Source organism: Arabidopsis thaliana (genome assembly GCF_000001735.4).
Source record: "Arabidopsis thaliana chromosome 1 sequence".
In the NCBI taxonomy this organism is placed as follows: domain Eukaryota; kingdom Viridiplantae; phylum Streptophyta; class Magnoliopsida; order Brassicales; family Brassicaceae; genus Arabidopsis; species Arabidopsis thaliana.
The window spans coordinates 11901574-11923919 of record NC_003070.9 but is presented as its reverse complement, the minus strand read 5'-3'; the positions used below and the strand labels follow the sequence as shown (position 1 = coordinate 11923919).

The following is a 22346-nucleotide window of genomic DNA, read 5'->3' as shown; positions in this document are numbered from 1 at the left end:
TCTCAGCCGTCGATTCTTAGCCACTCGGACCAAAACGTACGCATCAAAATATCGTCCTCCCAAAGTATAACCTCAAGATTCTCACATATTCTCAGGCAATGCCATTGAGTATTTGAGTATTGACCCTCATCATGTGATTGAAAATCGCCACTCAACAACTATAACAACGCCACGTGTCACTCGTGTCAGTCCAAGCCTCCACTCTTCTTCTTCTCTACATAACTGACCATTCTTCTCCTCTGCTCTCTTCACTTTCTCATCTCCTCCATTGGCTCTTATTTCCTCAGTTGCCGTGAAAATCTGTGAGCTTTTTCTTCTGTTTAATGTAAAATTTGTCAAAGATTGTATCTTTCTATTTAAAGTATCGATTTTGATTGTTCATCTGTTGAATCCAGGTAAACGGGTAGTTCATAATGGCAACTGTGACTGCTTCTTCTAACTTTGTGTCAAGAACTTCACTTTTCAACAATCATGGTGCTTCTTCATGCTCTGATGTCGCTCAGATTACCTTAAAAGGCCAATCCTTGACTCATTGTGGGTTAAGGTCATTCAACATGGTGGATAACCTTCAGAGGAGATCTCAAGCTAAACCTGTTTCTGCTAAATCCTCAAAGAGATCTTCTAAAGTTAAGACTGCTGGTAAGATTGTGTGTGAGAAAGGAATGTCTGTGATTTTTATTGGAGCTGAAGTTGGTCCATGGAGTAAAACTGGTGGTCTTGGTGATGTTCTCGGTGGTCTACCTCCAGCTCTTGCTGTAAGTTCATATAAACATTAGCTTGATTTGAGGTCTTTACTTGTTTTTTGATGAACCTACATGTTATGACTTTTGTTAGGCTAGAGGCCACCGTGTGATGACAATTTGTCCTCGGTATGACCAATATAAAGATGCTTGGGACACTTGTGTTGTGGTTCAGGTATAATTCTCTCAAGTTTCTTTTGCTCTGTATGGACCTTGATGAATTTTGGATGCTTAGGTAAGTCATCTTGGAATGTTATTTGATGCAGATCAAAGTTGGGGATAAAGTTGAGAATGTTCGTTTCTTCCATTGCTACAAACGAGGAGTTGATCGTGTCTTTGTTGACCATCCAATCTTTCTTGCTAAGGTCTGTTTATATTGGTTAGATAATCACAAGGGTGTATTGTACTTTGAGCTAATGAGGAATGGTAATAATGCAGGTTGTGGGCAAAACAGGATCCAAAATCTATGGTCCTATAACTGGAGTAGACTACAATGACAACCAACTCCGGTTCAGTTTGTTGTGTCAGGTAACACTCTTTCCTCTTACTTCTGTAGTTACAGTTGTGTTGTTTCTGAATCGTGGGTTCTCATTTGATTGAAACATGTAGCCTACAGAGATTAAATTCATAAATAATGCAGAATCTGTGTTTGAATAGCGTACAAGCATGAGCAATAACTTGATTTACTTTGATCGTTGGTAGGCTGCTCTTGAGGCACCACAGGTTCTGAACCTGAACAGCAGCAAGTACTTCTCTGGACCATATGGTAAGAAAATGATTTCTCAATTCTTAATTAAAATGGTTTCTAAAAAATAAAACTTCAATTTTTGAAAAGTAACAAAGCCTATCTCTCTGATGTTATAGGTGAAGATGTAGTCTTTGTTGCCAATGACTGGCACACTGCTCTACTTCCATGTTACCTCAAATCTATGTATCAATCCCGCGGAGTCTACATGAATGCAAAGGTATAGATATAATTTTTGTTCCTTCATCATGTTAATTAGCTATTCATCTTAAAGTAGCAAACATTACCAAATCTTGAACTGAAACTCTAGCTTTGATACTTTTTACAATGAATATCAAAATATTTTACTTTTTTTTAGGTGGTCTTCTGCATTCACAACATAGCCTACCAGGGAAGATTTGCCTTTGATGACTATTCCCTTCTCAACTTGCCCATCAGCTTTAAAAGTTCTTTCGACTTCATGGACGGGTACTGGTTTCTCTGAAGAACAGATCATTACACCATTTTGTCTCATGTTTCAATCTTAATTTACTGTAACTTCTTGTTCCATTTTCAGGTATGAAAAGCCAGTAAAAGGACGGAAAATTAACTGGATGAAGGCTGCAATTCTGGAAGCTCACCGTGTCTTAACAGTTAGTCCATACTACGCTCAAGAACTCATCTCTGGAGTTGATAGAGGCGTGGAATTGCATAAATATCTTCGAATGAAAACAGTTTCCGGAATTATTAATGGAATGGATGTTCAAGAATGGAACCCGTCTACTGACAAGTACATCGATATCAAATACGATATTACCACTGTAAGATTTCTCTTGAAGATCAGTGCATTAGGACAGAAGAAGTTGCGGGAAATCTTTACCGATCTTGCTACTTGTTTTTACAGGTTACAGATGCTAAACCATTGATCAAAGAAGCACTTCAGGCTGCTGTTGGACTTCCCGTGGACAGGGATGTCCCGGTTATCGGTTTCATAGGGAGATTGGAGGAGCAGAAGGGTTCTGATATTCTAGTGGAAGCTATTTCCAAGTTCATGGGGCTCAATGTTCAGATGGTTATCCTTGTGAGTACACTAAGCAGTGAACTTGTGATCATAACGTCTTTAGGATCACAAAGTTATTGATTCTTGTCTGATGTTTTTCACAGGGGACTGGAAAGAAGAAGATGGAGGCTCAGATTCTTGAACTAGAAGAGAAGTTCCCAGGGAAGGCGGTTGGAGTGGCGAAATTCAACGTGCCATTGGCTCATATGATCACTGCTGGAGCTGACTTCATCATTGTCCCAAGCAGGTTTGAGCCGTGTGGTCTCATTCAGCTGCACGCAATGAGATATGGAACCGTCCCTATTGTGGCATCTACTGGTGGACTTGTGGACACTGTGAAAGATGGCTACACAGGTTTCCACATTGGAAGATTCAACGTCAAGGTAACTCAAAATCACCAGCTTTTCGCGCTTTTTCTACAACAGTTTCTTTCGACATGACAACAAATTGATCTAAAATGAGTTACCATTTTGCTTTGTTATATAGTGTGAAGTTGTGGATCCAGATGATGTGATAGCAACAGCAAAGGCTGTGACAAGAGCCGTTGCAGTATATGGAACATCCGCAATGCAAGAAATGGTCAAGAACTGCATGGACCAAGACTTCTCCTGGAAGGTCAGTGATTCAGTTCATTCTAAAGTTTGAAACTTTGTTTATATTGAGTTGTTGACATCAATCTTGATTTGATGTTATGCAGGGACCTGCGAGGTTGTGGGAGAAGGTACTATTGTCCCTTAATGTGGCGGGAAGTGAAGCCGGAACCGAGGGTGAAGAGATAGCTCCTCTGGCCAAGGAGAACGTAGCGACGCCGTGAGAATATGACTTTTGTTTTGTGTCAAAGTGGTTTGAAGAAAGCGTTGGGAAGTTAGGAGTAGGGAAGGTTGAGGAAAAGTAATGTATATTGGAAATGTTAGAGTCTAATATAATAATAAAAAAACTTTGTGAACACAATCAATCATATATAAGTTTATCATCACAATCAATAAAAAATGGTAGAATTTTACAGAATAGTTTCAATTTATTGTCACAATAATGTTTAACACATAAACACAATCAAACTAATAAGAAGATAAAATTTGAATGTAAGGAGGATATATGGAGGGAAAACGGTTAAGAAGAAGAAGAAACCGTTTCTTTTCTTGTTCGCTACGTCACAAATCTTGCTCAAATGCAAGATTCTTTACCTCTTTCACATTTCAGTTTAGATTTCTCGGGTTTATCTTCAAGTTTTGTGAATTGCTTAGGAGAGAAGTCAAAGAAGAGAGAAAGCCACGTCACTAAAACCCAAATCTTGGTCTAAAAACGATCTCACAAGTAAACAATCTCTGGTGATTTCTAGATGGACGACGAAGCCATGATCGCTGCCATTCAAGCTGGTGTTTGGTCAGAAGATCCTCTAACACAGCTTGCATGCACTACCGATATCAGGAAGCTTCTATCACAGAGTAAATCAAATCTATGGTTGACGGAAACTTACAGTTATTCTTTTTTGCTCTGCTGACGTGGAGGCGAAAACAGAGGCGACTAGGGTTTTTGCTTTCTCTTCACGCATGTTACCGTCGGCGGCTTCTTTAAGCCAGCCTGGCGGCTCGCCGGTGGCCGGATTAGGTGGTTCTCCTCCTCCAGTGATCGTTTCGAGTCAAGAGGTTGGTCAGAAGGAGAGGAACGCAGAAGAGATCTCAGCTACAGGCTCGGGAACAAGTGTAGGGGTAGGGGAAACTTATTCAAAAATCAATCAGGAAGCATCGTCCATTCAAGGGAAAAGGAATCAGATCGGGAAGCCATCTTGGGTCAACGTTGCAAAAAAACATATCTTCTCTCAGCAAAAGTTTGTGGTATCAGAGATAGATGGTAAGGAGAAGGTAGTAGTTCCAAAGGATGTGTTTGCAGGTGCAAAACCTCTATGGGAAGATTTCTTGATTGGAAAGTTTCTGAATACTAAGGCCCCTCACGTGGGGAAAATCCATATGATTGTGAACAAGATTTGGAGATTGGGAGACCGTTCTTCACTTATAGATGTGTTTGAAGTTAATCAGTCTACAGTGAAGTTTCGTATAAGAAACGAAGGTATGAGGCAGAGGATTTTGAATAGAGGAATGTGGAACATCACGGATATCCCTATGATAGTATCAAAGTGGACCCCTTTTGCAGAGGAGGCTCAGCCGGCGATGAAATCAATACCTTTATGGGTCACTCTCACCAATGTCCCACCAATGATGTTTACAGACAAGGGGTTGGAGTTTCTAGCAAGTGCAGTTGGTAAACCAATCCGTCTACATCCTAAAACAGATGTGTGCGTCTGTTTTGATGAAGCTCAGATTATGGTAGAGGCTGACTTAACGAAAGAATTACTAAAGGAGTACAACTTTACAGGAGAAGAGGAAGGTGAGCTAGACTCTGTCATTAAGTACTCTTACCCATGGTTACCACCAAGGTGTGGCTGCTGTAAAAAATGGGGTCATCTACGTGAAACTTGTCTTTCTCCGGAGAACAAGTCCACTCTGGATACCTCAGCCCTGGATTTGTTGAAAGTTAATGACGTAGTGACAAACATGGACACATCTCCAGGTCTGCAAATTGTTTCAGAACAGCCTGCACATGTAGAGTGTGATTTGCAGCTTCAAGAAAAGGATCTAGCGGCAAAAAGTAGTGATGGTGCACAAATAGAAGCGGTATGAATTAATAATAAGATGGATGAGGGTTGGATCACGCCGGCTAATACAGGACGTAGTCCGGGGAAAACAGAGGGTCTTAAGTACGGTGAGGTTTCTATCCTCTCTAACTCGTTCTCTGCCTTGGGTGAAGAGGAAGTTATGGGAGCAGTAGAAGCAACAGAGGAGGTAGCGGAAAAGGTAGACCAGGAGCCTGCTTTGGTTGTGACAGATACAAGAATTACGATTTCAAGGGAGGTTGAGGACACGGAGCTCTTAACTCGAGGAGATAAGGAGGTCCTTTTGCGTTCGTCTTTACCTCGTGCATCTAAAACTGCTCATAAAGCGATCCCACATAACTCTTCTCATTCAGCAAGGGGTCCCCCTAAAGATCAGACCAAGAAACCCCCTCTTAAACGTTGTTAATGTCGGGGTTCTCATGGAATGTTAGAGGGTTAAATAAGTCATCAAAGCATTCTGTAATAAAGAAGTGGGTGAAGGAAACGCCTTTTCAGTTTGGATGTCTTTTAGAGACAAGGGTTAAGGAGCATAAAGCAGAAAGTTTGCAGAGTAAATTGTTTAAGGATTGGTCGATCATAACAAATTATGAACACAATTCAAGAGGCCGCATTTGGGTTATGTGGCGTAGTAGTACAAGGCTTAGTCCCTTTTATAAGAGTGCTCAGTTGGTAACCTGCTCGGTTAAGCTTGACAACCATCAAGAAGAATTCTTTTGTTCTTTTGTGTACGCTATGAACACTGCAGAAGATCGTAAGATTTTGTGGCAGGAACTGAAAGACCATTCTGATTCACCTATTATTCGGAAACGACCGTGGATAATTTTTGGAGATTTCAATGAAACTTTGGATATCGAAGAGCACTCTCTTGCGGATAGTTATCCTGTGGTCACTGCAGGTATGAAGGATTTTCAACAAACGGTGAGCTATTGTTCGATAACTGATATGGCTTCGCAGGGTCCACTTTTTACGTGGTGTAACAAGCGAGAAAATGATCTCATAATGAAAAAACTGGACCGGGTGTTAATAAATGACGTTTGGCTGCAAACTTTCCCGCAATCCTATTCTACATTTGAGGCTGGAGGTTGTTCGGATCACTTGCGCGGACGAATAAACTTAAGAAGAGAAAAAGGGAGTCAGGCGAAAGGTCGAAAACCTTTCAAGTTCGTTAATGTCCTTGCAGAATTACATGAGTTCCAGCCAATGATAGATAACTATTGGAAGAATACTGAGTCGTTATTCTTGTCTACATCCACTCTTTTCCGGTTCAACAAGAAGCTAAAGGGTCTTAAGCCTGCGTTAAAGTTGCTCGCAAAAGACAGAATTGGTAACCTAGTGAAGAAATCAAAAGAAGCATATGAAGTTTTGTGTAAGAAACAAGAGGCAAACTTATCAAAACCCTTCATTGCAGAATATGGAAGCAGAGAATGCGGCTTATAACCGATGGGAGTTTGTGTCAGATCTAGAAGAAAAATATCTAAAACAAAAATCAAAGTTGCATTGGATGAAAGTGGGTGATAAGAACAACAAGACTTTTCATCGAGTTGTGGTAGCTAGGGAGACAAATGAATCAGATCAAGGAAATTCAATGTGCAGATGGTAGCATTGTAAAGGGTGATGAGATAAAAGTGGAGGCTGAGAGATTCTTTAGAGAATTTCTGCATTTTATCCCAGAGGACTATGCAGGCTGCGATGTTAGTGAGCTTCAGAACTTGCTACCTTTTCGTTGTTCTGAATCTGATCAAGAGCTGCTTACTCGTGAGGTGTCTGCGGAGGAGATACAGAGGGTTCTGTTTTCAATGCCGAAGGACAAATCTCCGGGACCAGATGGTTATACCACAGAGTTCTATAAGGCAACATGGGCTACCATAGGACTTGAATTCATTTTGGCAGTTCAATCTTTTTTTCTAAAAGGTTTCCTTCCAAAAGGAATAAACTCAACTATTTTAGCTCTGATTCCAAAGAAGCTAGAAGCTAAGGAAATGAAGGATTATAGACCTATTTCATGCTGCAACGTAATCTATAAGGTAATTTCTAAGATCATTGCTAACAGATTGAAAGTGCTTCTGCCAGAGTTTGTTGCGGGAAATCAGTCGGCGTTTGTAAAAGACAGATTACTCATCGAAAATCTGTTACTTGCTACGGAACTAGTCAAGGACTATTATAAAGATTAAGTCTCTACCCGTTGTGCTATTAAAATAGATATCTCGAAGGCGTTTGACTCGGTCCAATTGGCTTTTCTGCTGAATGTTTTATTGGCTATGAATTTTCCTGCGGTTTTTATACATTGGTTAAAACTGTGTATTACTACGGCCTCTTTTTCAGTCCAAGTAAATGGCGATCTCGCTGGTTATTTCCAAAGTGCAAGGGGTTTACGTCAGGGTTGCTCTCTCTCGCCATATCTGTTTGTCATAAGCATGGATGTCCTCTCAAAGATGTTGGATAAGGCTGCCGGAGCTCACAAGTTTGGTTTCCATCCTCATTGTCAACGTTTAAAGCTCACTCATCTAAGTTTTGCAGATGATTTGATGGTTCTAACGGATGGTAAGGTTAGATCCATATAGGGTATAGTGAAGGTTTTTGATGAGTTTTATAAGTACTCTGGGTTAAAAATAAGTATGGAGAAGTCGACAATGTATATGGCAGGAGTATCACCTTTAGTGAAAGCAGAGATTGCAGCTCTTTTCCCTTTTGATATAGGTCAATTGCCAGTTCGATACTTAGGTTTGCCTCTTGTTACTAAGAGACTCATGGCTGAGGATTATGATCCTCTTCTTGAGCAGATTAGGAAACGCATCGCGTCGTGGACTTCACGCTACCTCTCATATGCAGGTAGCTCAACTTGATTCAATCTATCCTCTGGAGTATTTGCAATTTCTGGCTAGGCGCTTTTCGTTTACCGAGACAGTGTATCCGAGAGATTGACAAGATTTGCTCCGCTTACCTATGGTCGGGTTTAGAACTGAGTTCAAAGAAGGCAAAGATATCGTGGGAAAAAGTTTGTAAGCCGAAAATAGAGGGGGGTTTGGGTTTGCGAAGCTTGACAAAAGCTAATGATGTTTGTTGTTTAAAGTTGGTCTGGCGAATCATTTCTAATAGCAAGTCTTTATGGGTTCAATGGGTCACCACATACCTTCTTAGGAGGAAGCATTTTTGGACATTGAAGCAGAATACAAATGCAGGCTCTTGGATTTGGAGAAAAATACTAAAGTACAGAGACAAGGCGAAATAATGTGTACAATGCATCATTCTCTACCAAAGAAACGTGGCACCATATCAGAGCTCCTTCTCCCACAGTCCCCTGGTACAACGGGGGTTGGTTCAATCACGCCACACCAAAGTTTTCGTTTTGTACTTGGCTCGCGGTCCAAGATAGGCTCTCAACAGGGGAGCATATGGTTAAATGGAACAGAGGAGAATCGGGTCTCTGTGTGTTTTGTACTAACACTATGGAAACTCGTGATCATTTGTTTTTCTCCTGCAACTATGTCTCGACAATTTGGGGTGACGTAGCTAAGAAGCTATGGAAGACCAGATTCACAAAGGAATGGCCACAAATTCTGGCCTATGTTTCAGACAAGTCATTACAGCGAGTCGATGGTTTCTTAATCCGGTATGTCTTTCAAGCTACAATACACACAGTTTGGAGAGAGAGGAATGGGCGTCGTCATGGAGAAACACCGAACACCACGTCACACTTGATAACTTGGATAGATAAGCAGGTGATCGAAGATATGACAAGGGCAACGTACAGCTCACTCTAAACATTCTCTAAACACCTTTAATTTCTAACTATTTTTTTTCTCAGCTTTTCTCATTTTGCTAAACGTTGCACGAGTTGTAAAAACGTTTTGTTTTTTTTTGAATATAATTTAACATTTTTTCAAAAAAAAAAGAAGAGTAAATCAAATCTCTCTTTTACTCTTTTTCTTGATCGATTTGAAAGATTCTTCATTCACTCGAATGTTTCTTATATTACATGTGCAGAAGATATGCGTAATGTTTCTTATATTACATGTGCAGAAGATATGCGTGGTCCTATCGAAACAGTGATACGATCTGGAGCTGTACATCGTCTCATTCAGTTTCTTCTCGATGAAAGTTTCCCTAAGCTTCAAGTTAGAAGAAAAATTTCCCCCATCAAGTTGATGTTTTTATTGATGATCAGTGTAATCTTTGATTCTGATATATATACAATGATTCAGGTGCACAACATAAAACAATTTGTCTATTTGCTATCTCACTAAACTAAACTGTTTTCCCCTGGTGATAACAGTCAGTAATCGATGCAAATTTGATTCCAACCTTGGTCAAACTGACTCAGAATGCTGAATTTGACATGAAGAAAGAATCTGTATGCGCAATTTCAAATGCGACCTTACTTGGTTCTCATGATCAAATCAAGTACGTCCCTGTCTTATTTCTTTCTTTTTGCACTTTCAACTTAACATGCTTATAGATGATCATCAAAGTCACAATCTCCATTTATTGGTGTGATTCAGATACATGGTGGAGCAGAGCTGCATCAAACCTTTATGTGATATCCTGTTTTGTCCAGATGTAAAAACCATCTTAAAGTGTCTGGATGGAATGGAAAACACATTGAAGGTTGGAGAGGCTGAAAAGAACGCAGGAGACGACGTGAGCTGGTATACTCGACTGATCGAAGCGGAAGGGCTAGATAAGATTTTGAACCTGCAAAGACACGAAAACATCGAGATCTACGACAAGGCTTTGAAGATTCTGCAGACTTACTGGCTTGAAGAGGATGATGAGGATATACAACAACCTCCAAGTTAATAATCTAGTTAAGTAACATCATTTGTTCAAATATCCTAAAAGATAAGAAAATTCTTTTGCTTATTTCTATTGGTACTTTTTTAACAATACCAGAGAAAACTTCCAAGCATAAACTGTGATACTAAACAGCTTCTGAATCTAATAATCCAAGAGAATAATTACAATGACTTGACTCTCTAATGGTTCACACAAAACCAAGCCTTTATGTCTCTTAACCTCTTGGATTTTTCGGTTCTCACCATAACAAAGGCCTCCCTGAACCTCCCATTGTTCCTATGATCACCCAAAACAAAGCACATAAAGCCCCAATGATCGATAAGCAAAAGAAACCTTTGTTCTTCTTCTTCTTCTTATCGTTGTTTCCTCCAGACTTGTTCCTCTTCACTGCTGAGTCACTATCCATAACAACAACATTATTACCTGTGCTTTTAGAAGTAAACCTGAAACGACCACCACTGGTTGACATTCTAACAAGGTTCAGCTTCACAAATGGATTCTCTGATGCATATGCTGGCTTTGCAGGAATGGATTCCAGGAAAGTCCATACACTAGAAGCAAACTTACTAGACTCGTCTTTTGACGGGTCATCTTCATTAGTTGTACTTATACCAGAAGGAACAGGGTTTAGGAATTCAGATGAATCACCTGTCAAGGGAATATGATTAGGATAAGAAGCCAGTCGCTTTCCTCACAATTAGATAGAATATTTAGTATGCGAGTGAAAAGAGGTATCTACAGGAAAATCTGTTAGTGCTTTCAAGTACCTGTACCAGGCGCCTCACCAAACCGGGTAACGGTAAGTCCGTCATTGTTTAGCTCCTGCACCCACGATGATCCATTGTTTATCTGTCTGGTATAGCTGTTACGGAGTGGCCAGTTACTAGCTTGGTTCTTCCCTGATTGCTGCTGGAACTGGTTATTATTGGCCTGGTAAGTCATTAAAGAAGTATTCACCTGAAGACTTTGTGCAAACCCATTTTTCAAATCACCACTAACAAAATCTAACTGAGGATTTGTCACTCCCAAATCAAGGAAATATGAATCAGCACCAACGAAATCATCATCATTCAGGAGACCAGAACCATCCTCGTTCCAGTTATTCTCCATGACTTCCACAGAAGTTGGTTCAGGTTCAGGTTCCATAAGATCATTGATTTCCAAATACATATCTTCCTCCAGGTTCTCCAGATTATACGTGTCTACATGAGAGTTCAGTCCAGACACCCCATTCTGCTGCAATGTTGGACCAGACTGATCTCTAACCTGACTCATCAGCTCTTCAATATCATTATCATCCAATTCAGATTGGTTAAGCCCTTTCCCCCATAAACTATTATCAACACTAGCCGAAACAACGAGCTGATTAGCAGGCTCATCAACATCATCATCATCATCTTCAGCCCATTCTTCTTCAATAAAAGGAGCTCCATATTGCTCACCATTCTTAGGACCAGACCCACTTTTCTTATAAATCTTGTAAAGAACATAAGCATCCTTAACATCTTCACCACCACACCTCTTGAGCTCCTCTTTGTGCAATGTATACTCATGCATCACCCAATTAGTCCGTTCGCCATTAGGTGCCCTGCCTCTATGGAAAACAAGAGTCTTCTTCTCTCCAACGGGTCTCGAATCACAATGAATGACTCTATCCTTCCCTGTTGCTTTCCAATAGCCACGTTCAGTAGCTCTACTTGACCTACTTCCATGTTTCCTATCCCTTAAGCTGAAAAAGAACCATTGACGATCTCTAGTCTTATACAACGCTTTCTCTACACAAAAAAAAAGAGTCCATTTTTAAAGTCAGAAGCTAAAAAAAAAAAAACCTTTAGAGTGTAAATCAATCAACCATACATACATATGTAACAATCATGCTTGTTCAAATTGAGCAATCTATGAATGAAACAGATAAAAATCGAAACTTGAAAACAGAGCAAAACATTCCAATTTTGAGGTAAACGAAAGCAAATCAAATGAATTAAAGAGTAAGGAGAAGATTTGAAATGAAGGGTACCAGGTAATTCCTCAGGATCAAACTTATAGACATCAGTCTCGCCGATTGCTTCGACTCTGAGTTTTTTCCGACGGATCTTTCTTTTGAGATAATAGACGACAAGTTCTTCGTCCGTCGGATGAAACCTAAAACCTGGAGCTAAACCTCCGTTCTCAACCGACAAGTCCATCACTTTTTTCTCTCTCGTTATCACAAAAAAAAAAACCCTAAAAAGTTTCGATTTTTCTGTACCAAATGGAAGAAGAGTCTTATTCTGCGGAAATATTTTATTTTTCATTTAATTTAATTGGTGTTTTTTCCTTGGAGAAGAAGGTTTGGCTTACAGAGACGACACGTAGCATCTTTGTTTGCGGAATTATTTTACTTTTCATTTCATTTAATTGTTATTTTCTTTTTCCTTCTGGAGAAGTAGAAGGTTTGGCTTCGAGAGACGTCGTTTTTTCGGGTCGGATACCCATTTAGATTCAAATCGGTATTCCAAATTTTCGGAATTTTGGATTTGAGATAGAAAATCTGTTTGGATATATTTTAGATTTTGGGTTCGGATTAAATGTTTTAATTTCTAATTCGGATTCATCAAAATTTCCAAAAATCAAATATTTCATAACTAAATATATTTAAACTACTCAAAAATATAAAGAATATATATATAAAAAACCCAAAACATTTTTTTAACCAAATTTATTCAAAAATAATTAACTATTTAAAATATTTTAAACATTCAAAAATCCGCATGTTTTGACACTTGATTATTAAAAATATAAATATTAATAATATATTATTACTATGTATTTAAATTGTAGATATGTTCCGATATCAGTTCGAATTCGATTTTTGGATTTTGAAATATAGAATTTGTTCATGTATTTTGAAATTTTGAATTTAGATTCGGATCAGATACTCGGATTCGAATATTATGCCTAACTCTAAACGACACGTAAGATTAGAAACTTGATTATAATAAGCGTGATATTTTATTTAGTAATAATAAATTCATCGGCCTACAAAAACTGTGGGTTTTTTTTTAGATGTCCATGATTTCTCCAAATGACTAGAACACAACCGAAGTATTTGAGAATTTTGTTGAGCTCTTGTATATACAGAAAATAACCCATTGGATGTGTTATTTGAGTTTAGTGTTATATTATATTTGAAAGATTTGACTATCTACCATTTATGTTGTATCTTTTCTTCAATTATATATTATAATATATATTTTTAAAGAGTACATAGTTATGTTTTTATTTTATTTTTTTAGAGATGGAGAGAAAGATGAAGCAGCATCATCATCAGATGTGAAAAAGATTGAGTTTACCTTGTTCTATATTAAGAGGTGTTTTAATGTTCTTGCGCAATTCTCTTTCAAATTGAAATGGTTTGTACTTTGTGCCATTACGATTGATATGCTCTACTGGTATCAAGGATTGAGATTGGAAAATTTTAGGTGTCATTATCAAATTGATTGCAAATGGAGAAGATTAGCTGTTTGTCAAAACTTATAGTATTACAATCATGTTCTATTTTTATTTTTCTTAATATCTAGAAGTTCAATAATGAAGATTTTATATTTTTTAGAAGTGAAATCCATATTAAGTTAAATTCATCTTTTTTAGAAAATAAATCATTTTCAACGTACGTCGAACACAATACTTTCATCTGAAAAATTTACCACTAGCTAACACCACGTTGATTACAATCGGGTTTTATTGTTGTATACAAACTATTTTACGTAAATTATGTGTTTTTTGATTAATGTTATGGTTGAACAAAAATGAATTTGTTCTTCGTTCAATACTTATTTAGATAACACCATGGTGAAAGAAATTGTAAAGTTTTTTTTGCTATTTTGGTGGGGTTTTGGCTTCTTTTATTTGGACTTTATTTTTTATTTTCTTTTGGTCTTAATTTCCAGAATTTCTTCATTCTCTGATGGTCTCTTGTACTTTTATTTGAAAATTTAAATTAAATTAAGGTGAGAAAATAAAAGATTACTCAATTTTAAAATAGCACTTAAAATGCTTTTCTCTTGTCTAAATATTTAAAGTTTCGCAAGAAACAATTTGTACCGAGAAAACTTACCGTTATAAAAAGTATATTATATTCAAAAAAAAAAATTGAGTTGAACCGAACGTGAAAGCTGTAAAGTTGTAAAGGCGACAACTACACCAAAGAAGGCTAATAATCGAAGAATATGTTCTTTGCAAAATAGACCAACGTTTTCAATATCCGAATGTAATAACATAAAATCATTAACTAAACCTATCTCTTTCTAAAACAGTATCTAATTTAGTAAGCAAATAAATATCTTACCTGCGACAAAAAATATATAAATATCTTGGTTGAAAAAATTCAATTATGAATATAGAGCAGGCCGACCTATGCCGGTGCAAAAGACACGTAAAGTCAGATGAGAGAAAGTTCAGAGCCGATCAAAACCGTCGATTTTGTAAACAATGCACATTCATCAACCTTTGTCAGTTTCCCAAAAAGTAAAATATAAAAAGAGATTAAATTTTCCATAGATTTTCAACTTTGCAAGCAGTGAATGAATCGTTCATGTGAAGCTAAAGCTACTTGTTTTTTGTTTACTTGCCTTTTCTTTTTCCTTACTTCTCTCTAGATTCGTTTCTATTGTTTTTCTCACATATATATGCATGCATTTTTCTAGTAATAATAACTCAAATTTATAACAAACTCAAAAATTCATATAAGTATAGAAAGTTGAGAATGAATTAGACACATGAACATTGAAACATAATTCCAGTTTTAACTTTAATTATAACTGTACTCTCCTGTCTCCATCACCTTAAATTGTGTAAGATTAAGATAATTGAGTTTTCTTGTAGTTTACTTCTTTTTAAAAAACAATTTATAATATACACACAAAACTACATCGAGATTCCCTCCTTAAATAACCGACTCAAAAAATATCCGAAATCAAAACGATTTAATAAAAAACCAAAATAGTAAGCAAAATAACGAATCACAATATCACATTCACACTACCTCAGCTTCCGACCACCTCCACTGTTAATAAACTCAAACCTCTGCAATTGTCTTCTTCTCTTCAACTCCATCATCTCCACCACCGGCATTCTCGCCGGAATCCAATGGAGCTTACCAGCTTCCATCGCTCTTCTCTCTTATTCCTCATCTCACTAACATTGATCATTCTCCCGACGACAACAACTTCAATCGGAGTAAACTACGGTCAAATCGGAGACAACCTCCCCTCCCCAACCGACGTAATCCCACTAATAAAATCAATCGGAGCAACAAAAGTAAAACTCTACGACGCAAATCCACAAATCCTCAAAGCTTTCTCCAACACCGGAATCGAATTCATCATCGGACTCGGCAACGAATACCTCTCCAAAATGAAAGATCCTTCAAAAGCCTTAACATGGATCAAACAAAACGTTACTCCATTTTTACCTGCGACTAACATCACATGCATAACTATCGGTAACGAAATCCTCGCTCTCAACGACTCTTCACTCACTACCAATCTCCTCCCAGCGATGCAAGGAGTTCACTCTGCTTTAATCACCGCCGGTCTCTCCGATCAAATCTCCGTCACCACCGCGCATTCTCTCTCGATCCTCAAATCCTCATTCCCACCTTCCGCCGGCGAGTTTCAACCGGATCTACTCGATTCGCTAACTCCGATCTTAGAATTTCACCGGAAAACTGATTCTCCGTTCTTAATCAACGCGTATCCTTTCTTCGCTTACAAAGGAAACCCTAAAGAAGTTCCTTTAGATTTCGTTCTGTTTCAACCTAATCAAGGAATCGTAGATCCGGCCACCGGTTTTCACTACGATAACATGTTGTTCGCTCAGATCGACGCTGTCTACTCTGCTTTAGCGGCGGCGGGGTTTAAATCGTTGAGAGTTGAGATATCGGAGACTGGGTGGCCATCGAAAGGTGACGACGATGAGGTCGGAGCTACGCCGGAGAATGCGAAGAGGTATAACGGAAACTTGATTAAGATGATGATGAGTGGTAAAAAGACTAAAACGCCCTTGAAGCCTAATAATGATCTAAGTATTTACGTTTTTGCCCTTTTTAATGAGAATTTGAAACCTGGTCCGACGTCGGAGAGGAATTATGGCTTGTTTAAACCTGATGGGACTCAGGCTTATTCACTTGGGTTTGCTTTAAACGATGTCGTGAGAGGTGCTAGTGGTGGTGGTACCGGTGGTGGGAATAGTAGTAGCGGTGGAGGAAGGGATAAGTCACCGGTGTTTCCGGTTTCTCCGGTGGCCCCGGATAGTGCGTCCACTGGTTATTTAGCAATTTCGGCTTCTCCGGTAACGGTAAGATTCTTCGAATTTTCTTTTTCGTTAAAGTTGATATCTTTTTTTTAAGTAAAGCATTAGATTCGTTTTTTCAACCTTAAGTCTAAAACTTTGTTATGCACTAAAATGTTATCCCATTTTTAAGAATAAAAAAAAACAATAAAAAAATTAGAGAAATGGTTCGTTCCAATATAAGTATTTGCAACAAAATGAATTTTGTTTCCTTATTGCAGGGGAAAAGAAAAGGGAAAGGGGCAATATTGTCATTGGTGGTGAGCATGTTACTGGCGAGACACTTACTTTGATTACACGAAACTCGAGTTTAACTTACTAGAAGTTAAAGTTGTCCTGAAGCCATTTGCATTCTTCTAAATTCCAGATATTTTTTTTACTTGAGCTATTTTCACGGCTATTTTTCGTTTTTATTACTCCTATAATCTTTATGTTAGAAATTCATTTTGCACCTTATGTAGTATGAGGAATTGAGGATCACACATTTAATTCACTTCTATATTCCCAATCAATAATATGTTTTTCACTGCCCAAATTTTTTCCCTCACTGGGAAAAAAAGAAGTAAAAAAATCTAACGATACAGTCTTTAGAATCTAAACGCTATTTACTCAATCAGCTTTAGAATAAAAATATTAGGTCAATGAATGGATCTTGAGTAAACTTTGTCATGAATCCTGAAAAATGTTGGGCCTGTTCCGACTAATCCATTTTCATATCCGATGTCTCTGAATCACTTTTCACTCTTTGATAGAACAAAACGTAAGCAGCCGAAGTCTTGATCTCGGATTCATTTACAGCTGAAACACGGCTGTCATCAAAATTATACCATTTGGTCTCATCCATCAACTGCAGAAGCAAACAGCCACTACACGTTAGTTTCGATGTATTTGCCACTAGACTTATTAGGAATGCATGCAAAATCAATATAGATAACAAAAGACACAATACCTTAGCGTAAGCAGTGTAGTGACCACCTCCAAGGCCACCATAATGATTGCTAATCGCATACAGCTCGTAAAGATATGACTGACCGTCTTCGTTCTTTACGTACTTGCTAAGATCTAGATCGTGAATATGGAAGTTCACTAACGTATCAATCTTATTCTTGAAATATCTGCTATACGTGAACCGTTTCAGGTGGAACACAAGAATATCTGGCAACTTCCACAAGTCTAGCTTCTTGTTCGCTTGTCTATGTTCTTTGCAACCAGGACAATACCACATGTCATCTGGTCCTAGAGGCTCTTCTGCTAGAAAGGCTTCCAAGCATGAAAACAAAGATATTCCCTCTTGCATTGTCTTCTTTGCCAAGACATTTTTATGAACCTTAGGTAGATCATTCAAGTAGCTTGAGTCATATTTCTCATGCTCTTTCTCGTTCCACTTGACTAAAACCTTTGTAACACTACCAGGATTCACAACGGAATCGGACTCAAGTGGCTGGAGATTGAAAGAATAGTAATCTCGTAAGAGGCTCAAGGATAATTCTCTATCATTATCCTCTGTTTCCGTGTCTCTAGATAATATACTTCTGGATGATTCATCTGGAACGTGGCCATTCTCGTTTCCACTATTAACTACACATGACATATGAACCCGGCGTAGAGGTGACAACAATCCAGAGATGCTAGTAGCAATGTCTGTTCCACTAAGTGGTTCTTTGTTGATATAAGTGACTAGGGGAGTTCCAAAACACTTTGGGCCCCTGTCACTAGACCTGTGAAATTTGAGAGTTATAATCCATTAGAAGCGGAACTCAAGAAGGAAAAAAATTCTTTAATGACAGATTTTCAAGTAAGCAAGCTAACTTTTCCTGCTCCCCATGAAGAATTTCTAGTTTGACTTTTCCTGGTCCTTTGTGCATCTGCTTGAACCGATATGCCACAATATGTTCATTGTCTTTTATCCCATTCAGCAACTCCCGGGGATTTTCATAATACTTAAAGACCTTGTGGTCATACACCTAGGAGGATAACATCACAGTTTAGTTAGATGTGAAGGACAAAAAATATTTAAGAAAGGACTCGCTAAAAGTATTACCTCTGCAAGTAAAAGGCTTTCGTCATTGTCCAAGCAGCAAGCAGTGCCTAATGCATTACTGAGATCTCTACAAGAACCGTCTTTAGGAACTGTTACAGTGTATGGCATCGGAAGGTGACTTCCATCGCCATAAAACACTGTAACAGTCATTGATCGAGTGCGACTTGATGGCAACGGCAAAGATAAGTACATGAAGGGGTCAAATGTGATTGAGATTTTTCCACAATCTGGACACACCAATGTTGACTTGTATTGTCCCTGAAGTGAAAACACATACAACATGAGGTACGTTTAAAACAGACAAAGAAGAGGAAGTAACTTCAAATACATTTTTGGTTTAACTATAACCTCGGATACTTGTTAGATAAGTAATACAAAGAGTAAGAAATGCTTACTTGGAAGACGTCAACTATCACAGAGTCATTTCGGGCCTTATGGTATTTCCACTTTTCTTCGGCTACTTCATCATCTGGACGACCATCTGAATCTTTAGCTTCAATATAAGGTTTTCGTTTTACCTTGTTCAAGTCTTCATGAAGCCCATCCAATAAGAAAGCAAGCATTTCCTGGAAACAATGAGCTAACATATCATACATGAAGACATAACGAAGGCACTGGTTTCCTAGTGTAAGAGGAAGGAAAAAAGCCATAAGTGACACAACAAATTTTGTCTTACTTGCTGATTAACCATAAACCATTTTGGAGAACATGACTTACTTGAGAATCATGCTGATTATAACCACTAAATTGTGGAGCAAATCGAGCCAATTTTGTCTTAAAAGCGCGCGGCGCAACTGTATTTTGTCCAGATGACCACAATTTCCTCAAAAGTTCACCAAATGCAATTGCAAGCTCACCCTACATTAGAGATATAGATTCGTTTGAATGACTTCACATGGAATTATATAATATACAAATACCAAAACTCTCAAGCTCTTACACGCATTCCCAAAGGATTCTTTGCATTTATGTCGGAGCGGTAATCTTGTAGAAAATATTCAACAATAGGGGGTGTATGAGCCAAACACTGAAGAGTACTATTCATGAAGCATGTATTTCCCAAATTTTGCAATCCTCCTAAACCTCTCTTCTCTCCTTTCCCAAAAGTCCTTGAAGAAACATCATCTTTGAAAGTGTTTCTCCCAAAGAAGCTAAACTTAAAACCGTTGGAGTGACCATTAGATAAGGTCCCTCCACCACGCACAATATCCATAGCATCTGACCTCATAGGCTCTAGAGGTACCATAGCTAATTCATTTTCAGCCAAGCTCATGACAAATTGAGAAGATGCAGATCCATCAACCTCAAGAAGAATCTGCATGGAATGCACACATCAATGCTCAACACATAAAATTATGGTAAATAAAGGCAAGCCAAAACGAGATATTGGTTCAGTGACAATTATAGAGCTCAAAATTTGTCATGTGCCTGAGAAAGTTTTCAAGTCACACTTACATCTTGGTTGAATTGAAGGCCCGCTTCCTCCACACTTTGTTCAGATGAAGGATCCAAGAGTACGCTTTTCTTTTTCTCAAAGTAATCCCATATGCGAGCCTGCTTATACAAATCGAATATCGAGCAAACAATATCTCTGAATAAAAAAATGAGGTATATCATCATGGCATAAGATGAAGTAGAAAAGAAAAGCTGCGAGAAGACACCTTTTCTTTTGCTACCCCTTTTCCAGCACAAACCATCTCATAAAGTTGACCTATAGAAGCCTGGAACATCAACAATCCATAGGAGAAGTGAACAAAGCATGTGAGTACAATTATCGCACATAGTCTATAACCTAAAATACATATGTAAGGTAGTACGGGACGACACCATACCTGTTTGCTCAACCTTATGATGGTAGTGCTTTCGTCTCTACTGTCTGTCAAGGTAAGACACAGTAGGTAAACCTCCACACTAAAGCTCTTAGTGTAAAACCCTTGAGATATCAACTTTCTCGGTACTGGAGGACCTCCTTTATACCTAAAGTATAGAAGAGAATTAGCCCAATAAACTTGTGATTTATAAAATACAAAAATTAACTATCCTATTAATATGTAGGACATAGGAAACAATCACCATTTAACGAGTTTTCTCCAAACTTCTTGTTGAACTAGAGTATAGTCGACACCTTCCTCCAGCATCATACGAAGTTGCGGATCACTAGCATCACTTTCACTATCAATTATATCATGATTATCAATTGGACCAGGTCGGGTAACTTCTGAAGGCTCTCCACTACGAAATTCTTCTGTTAGTAGCCCAACAAACCTCTGCCATCTTGTATACCACCTACAATAACAAATAAACATTATAAAACACAGCCAAAAATGGGCTAAGGATAACAACACCGAGAAAGAAAACACAAAATCCAATCTTCATATGAGCACAAATATTCACTTATCACCATGTCAGCTATACTCTCATAACATCTATCCAAATTCATGGACCAAAAACTATTAAAATCCAAACACATTGTCTAACACTAAGCCAAGAAATCACTCGCTAGAAGAAAATTAACAGCAATGATCGATCTGATCTCTGTCAATCTACAGGAAGCTTAAGAATTCACAAAAAATCATGAATCAAAATATAATGTATTTAGACGACATTGTACCTACAACATTAATTCATGAATCAAAGCCGTTATTGCATGTAACGTTCCTTTCAAGTTAGTACAAAGCAATGGTTAATCTGTTGGGTATTACAAGACAAGCAAGTTTAATTTTTGCATTTCTAATCAAACAAGTAGTAGAATTTAGCAACTCGTAGTAAGCAACAAGAACTAGACCTGTTTGAGATAACGAAATACAAGTTTCCCTCTTTCAAATCAGCCTCGGCTTCGTTATTAAGCTCGGTGACAATACGTCTCTCTTCCTCAGGAGTATAGGAGGATTCACAAACTCCGATGGATTCAGAATCAGTGATTAATGTCATCGTATCCGAACCAAACTACAACGTGATCAACAACAAAATCAAAATCCGTCAAACCAAAAAAGAAAAAGTCAATGACGCACGCGGGAATATGTCAACGTACATTTGAACCGGAAGAAACCGAACAAAGTCGAGGAAACCTAAATCGAGATAAGCAGTTTTTCCTCTGTGTTAAAGACGACGACAAAGAAGAATAATACAAGGAAGAGAATTTAGAAGAACCCTATATTGGAGGAAGATAGAGAGAAAGAGAAGACGGACCACGACGGAGAGAAATCGGCAGAGATGATAAGAAGAGAAACGCCCAACCTTTTTATGCGTCTTCACCAAGTAACGGCCATTTCATTCATTTTTTTATTATTATTCTATATATTTGTATATATTAATGTCTCTAATCTATGCTTATGATTTTTATTTCTTACTTTAACATTTTTATCTTTTTATAAAAACAAAAAAATTATATTAAATTTTACCAGAATTGTTTTCCTTTAAAGAGTTAGTAAAGCAAAGTATATAGTATTATTTGCCTTTTCCTCTAAGTTTTTCTATTTAGTTTGCGTAAATACAATTTCATCCTATAAAAAATTGGCCCCTTTCATTTTTTTGAGTAATAAAAATGGTAATTTTTTGTCATGAAAGATAGATATTTTACCTTGTTAGAAAATTTTATTTTAGAATATTTCCTCCTATTTATTTTGGAAGTTTACAGAGGCTAGAAGAGGAATATAGAGAAGAAAGTTTTCTACAATTGGCTTATTTCTGTTCAAAAATAAATTGTCTTTGATTTAGTGAAATAATGTCTTTGTTAGATACATAGTATATGTTTCTATTTAGAATTGCATATCAATTCCATTACTTTCAAGAAAACTCCTTTTAATGCTAAAAGCACGAATACAGATAACAAATCTGAAACATTAAATTGAATCTTGGGAGATTTGCAAAACTGCCCTTATTCTAATAAACTTTTGTAAAAGTGCCCTTTCCTGAAGACCATTTTTAAAACTACCCCTTCTAATATGCCAAATGACTGTCTTACCCTCTGAATGATTAGGTTTCAC

The 22346-nt window shown here is 37.8% G+C and overlaps 5 protein-coding genes and 1 pseudogene across 8 annotated transcripts; 4 read left to right on the top strand and 2 right to left on the bottom strand.

Annotated features, from left to right (window-relative positions):
- Positions 1–53: 53 nt before the first annotated feature.
- Positions 54–3530, top strand: GBSS1 (UDP-Glycosyltransferase superfamily protein). Its single transcript, NM_103023.4, has 13 exons — positions 54–302; positions 396–755; positions 835–915; positions 1007–1105; positions 1179–1268; positions 1443–1506; positions 1605–1705; positions 1844–1953; positions 2042–2285; positions 2369–2545; positions 2629–2907; positions 3011–3139; positions 3222–3530. The coding sequence occupies exons 2-13, from the start codon at positions 414–416 to the stop codon at positions 3336–3338; spliced, it is 1833 nt and encodes a 610-aa protein (NP_174566.1). The 5' UTR covers positions 54–302; positions 396–413; the 3' UTR covers positions 3339–3530.
- A 544-nt stretch (positions 3531–4074) lies between these two features.
- AT1G32890 lies at positions 4075–8953 on the top strand (annotated as a pseudogene; the record flags this gene model as incomplete). Its single annotated transcript has 1 exon — positions 4075–8953.
- A 231-nt stretch (positions 8954–9184) lies between these two features.
- Positions 9185–9992, top strand: AT1G32880 (ARM repeat superfamily protein; the record flags this gene model as incomplete). The annotated part of the gene is made up of 3 exons (NM_103022.1): positions 9185–9310; positions 9469–9596; positions 9695–9992. 3 exons carry the CDS (start codon positions 9185–9187, stop codon positions 9990–9992), a joined length of 552 nt encoding a protein of 183 aa, NP_174565.1.
- Positions 9973–12289, bottom strand: NAC13 (NAC domain protein 13; the record flags this gene model as incomplete). Of its 3 annotated transcripts, none has more annotated exons than NM_103021.4 (3): positions 12007–12252; positions 10757–11764; positions 9973–10637 (listed from the first exon to the last, which is right to left on the bottom strand). In NM_103021.4, exons 1-3 carry the CDS (start codon positions 12173–12175, stop codon positions 10228–10230), a joined length of 1587 nt encoding a protein of 528 aa, NP_564410.1. In that variant the 5' UTR covers positions 12176–12252. The 3 variants fall into 3 exon arrangements, with proteins under 3 accessions (NP_564410.1, NP_001117401.1, NP_001323024.1); NM_001123929.1 differs by having other exon boundaries at positions 10775–11764; positions 12007–12241; NM_001333020.1 differs by having other exon boundaries at positions 10228–10637; positions 12007–12289.
- A 2581-nt stretch (positions 12290–14870) lies between these two features.
- Positions 14871–16876, top strand: AT1G32860 (Glycosyl hydrolase superfamily protein). Its single transcript, NM_103020.3, has 2 exons — positions 14871–16325; positions 16541–16876. The coding sequence occupies exons 1-2, from the start codon at positions 15117–15119 to the stop codon at positions 16610–16612; spliced, it is 1281 nt and encodes a 426-aa protein (NP_174563.2). The 5' UTR covers positions 14871–15116; the 3' UTR covers positions 16613–16876.
- UBP11 (ubiquitin-specific protease 11) lies at positions 16871–21291 on the bottom strand (the record flags this gene model as incomplete). Its single annotated transcript, NM_103019.3, has 12 exons — positions 16871–17166; positions 17269–18037; positions 18129–18283; positions 18361–18618; positions 18756–18926; positions 19078–19218; positions 19301–19675; positions 19816–19914; positions 20022–20081; positions 20193–20337; positions 20434–20646; positions 21146–21291. The coding sequence occupies 12 exons, from the start codon at positions 21289–21291 to the stop codon at positions 17020–17022; spliced, it is 2679 nt and encodes an 892-aa protein (NP_174562.2). The 3' UTR covers positions 16871–17019.
- Positions 21292–22346: the final 1055 nt, after the last annotated feature.

Excerpts from the sequence above, each read along its gene's own strand:
- AT1G32860 (NM_103020.3), top strand. The coding sequence starts at position 15,117 with ATGGAGCTTACCAGCTTCCATCGCTCTTCTCTCTTATTCCTCATCTCA. Across the intron at positions 16,326-16,540 it reads TTTCGGCTTCTCCGGTAACG|GGGAAAAGAAAAGGGAAAGG; the intron begins GTAAGATTCTTC and ends TCCTTATTGCAG.
- GBSS1 (NM_103023.4), top strand. The coding sequence starts at position 414 with ATGGCAACTGTGACTGCTTCTTCTAACTTTGTGTCAAGAACTTCACTT. Across the intron at positions 1,269-1,442 it reads GGTTCAGTTTGTTGTGTCAG|GCTGCTCTTGAGGCACCACA; the intron begins GTAACACTCTTT and ends GATCGTTGGTAG. Across the intron at positions 2,546-2,628 it reads ATGTTCAGATGGTTATCCTT|GGGACTGGAAAGAAGAAGAT; the intron begins GTGAGTACACTA and ends TGTTTTTCACAG.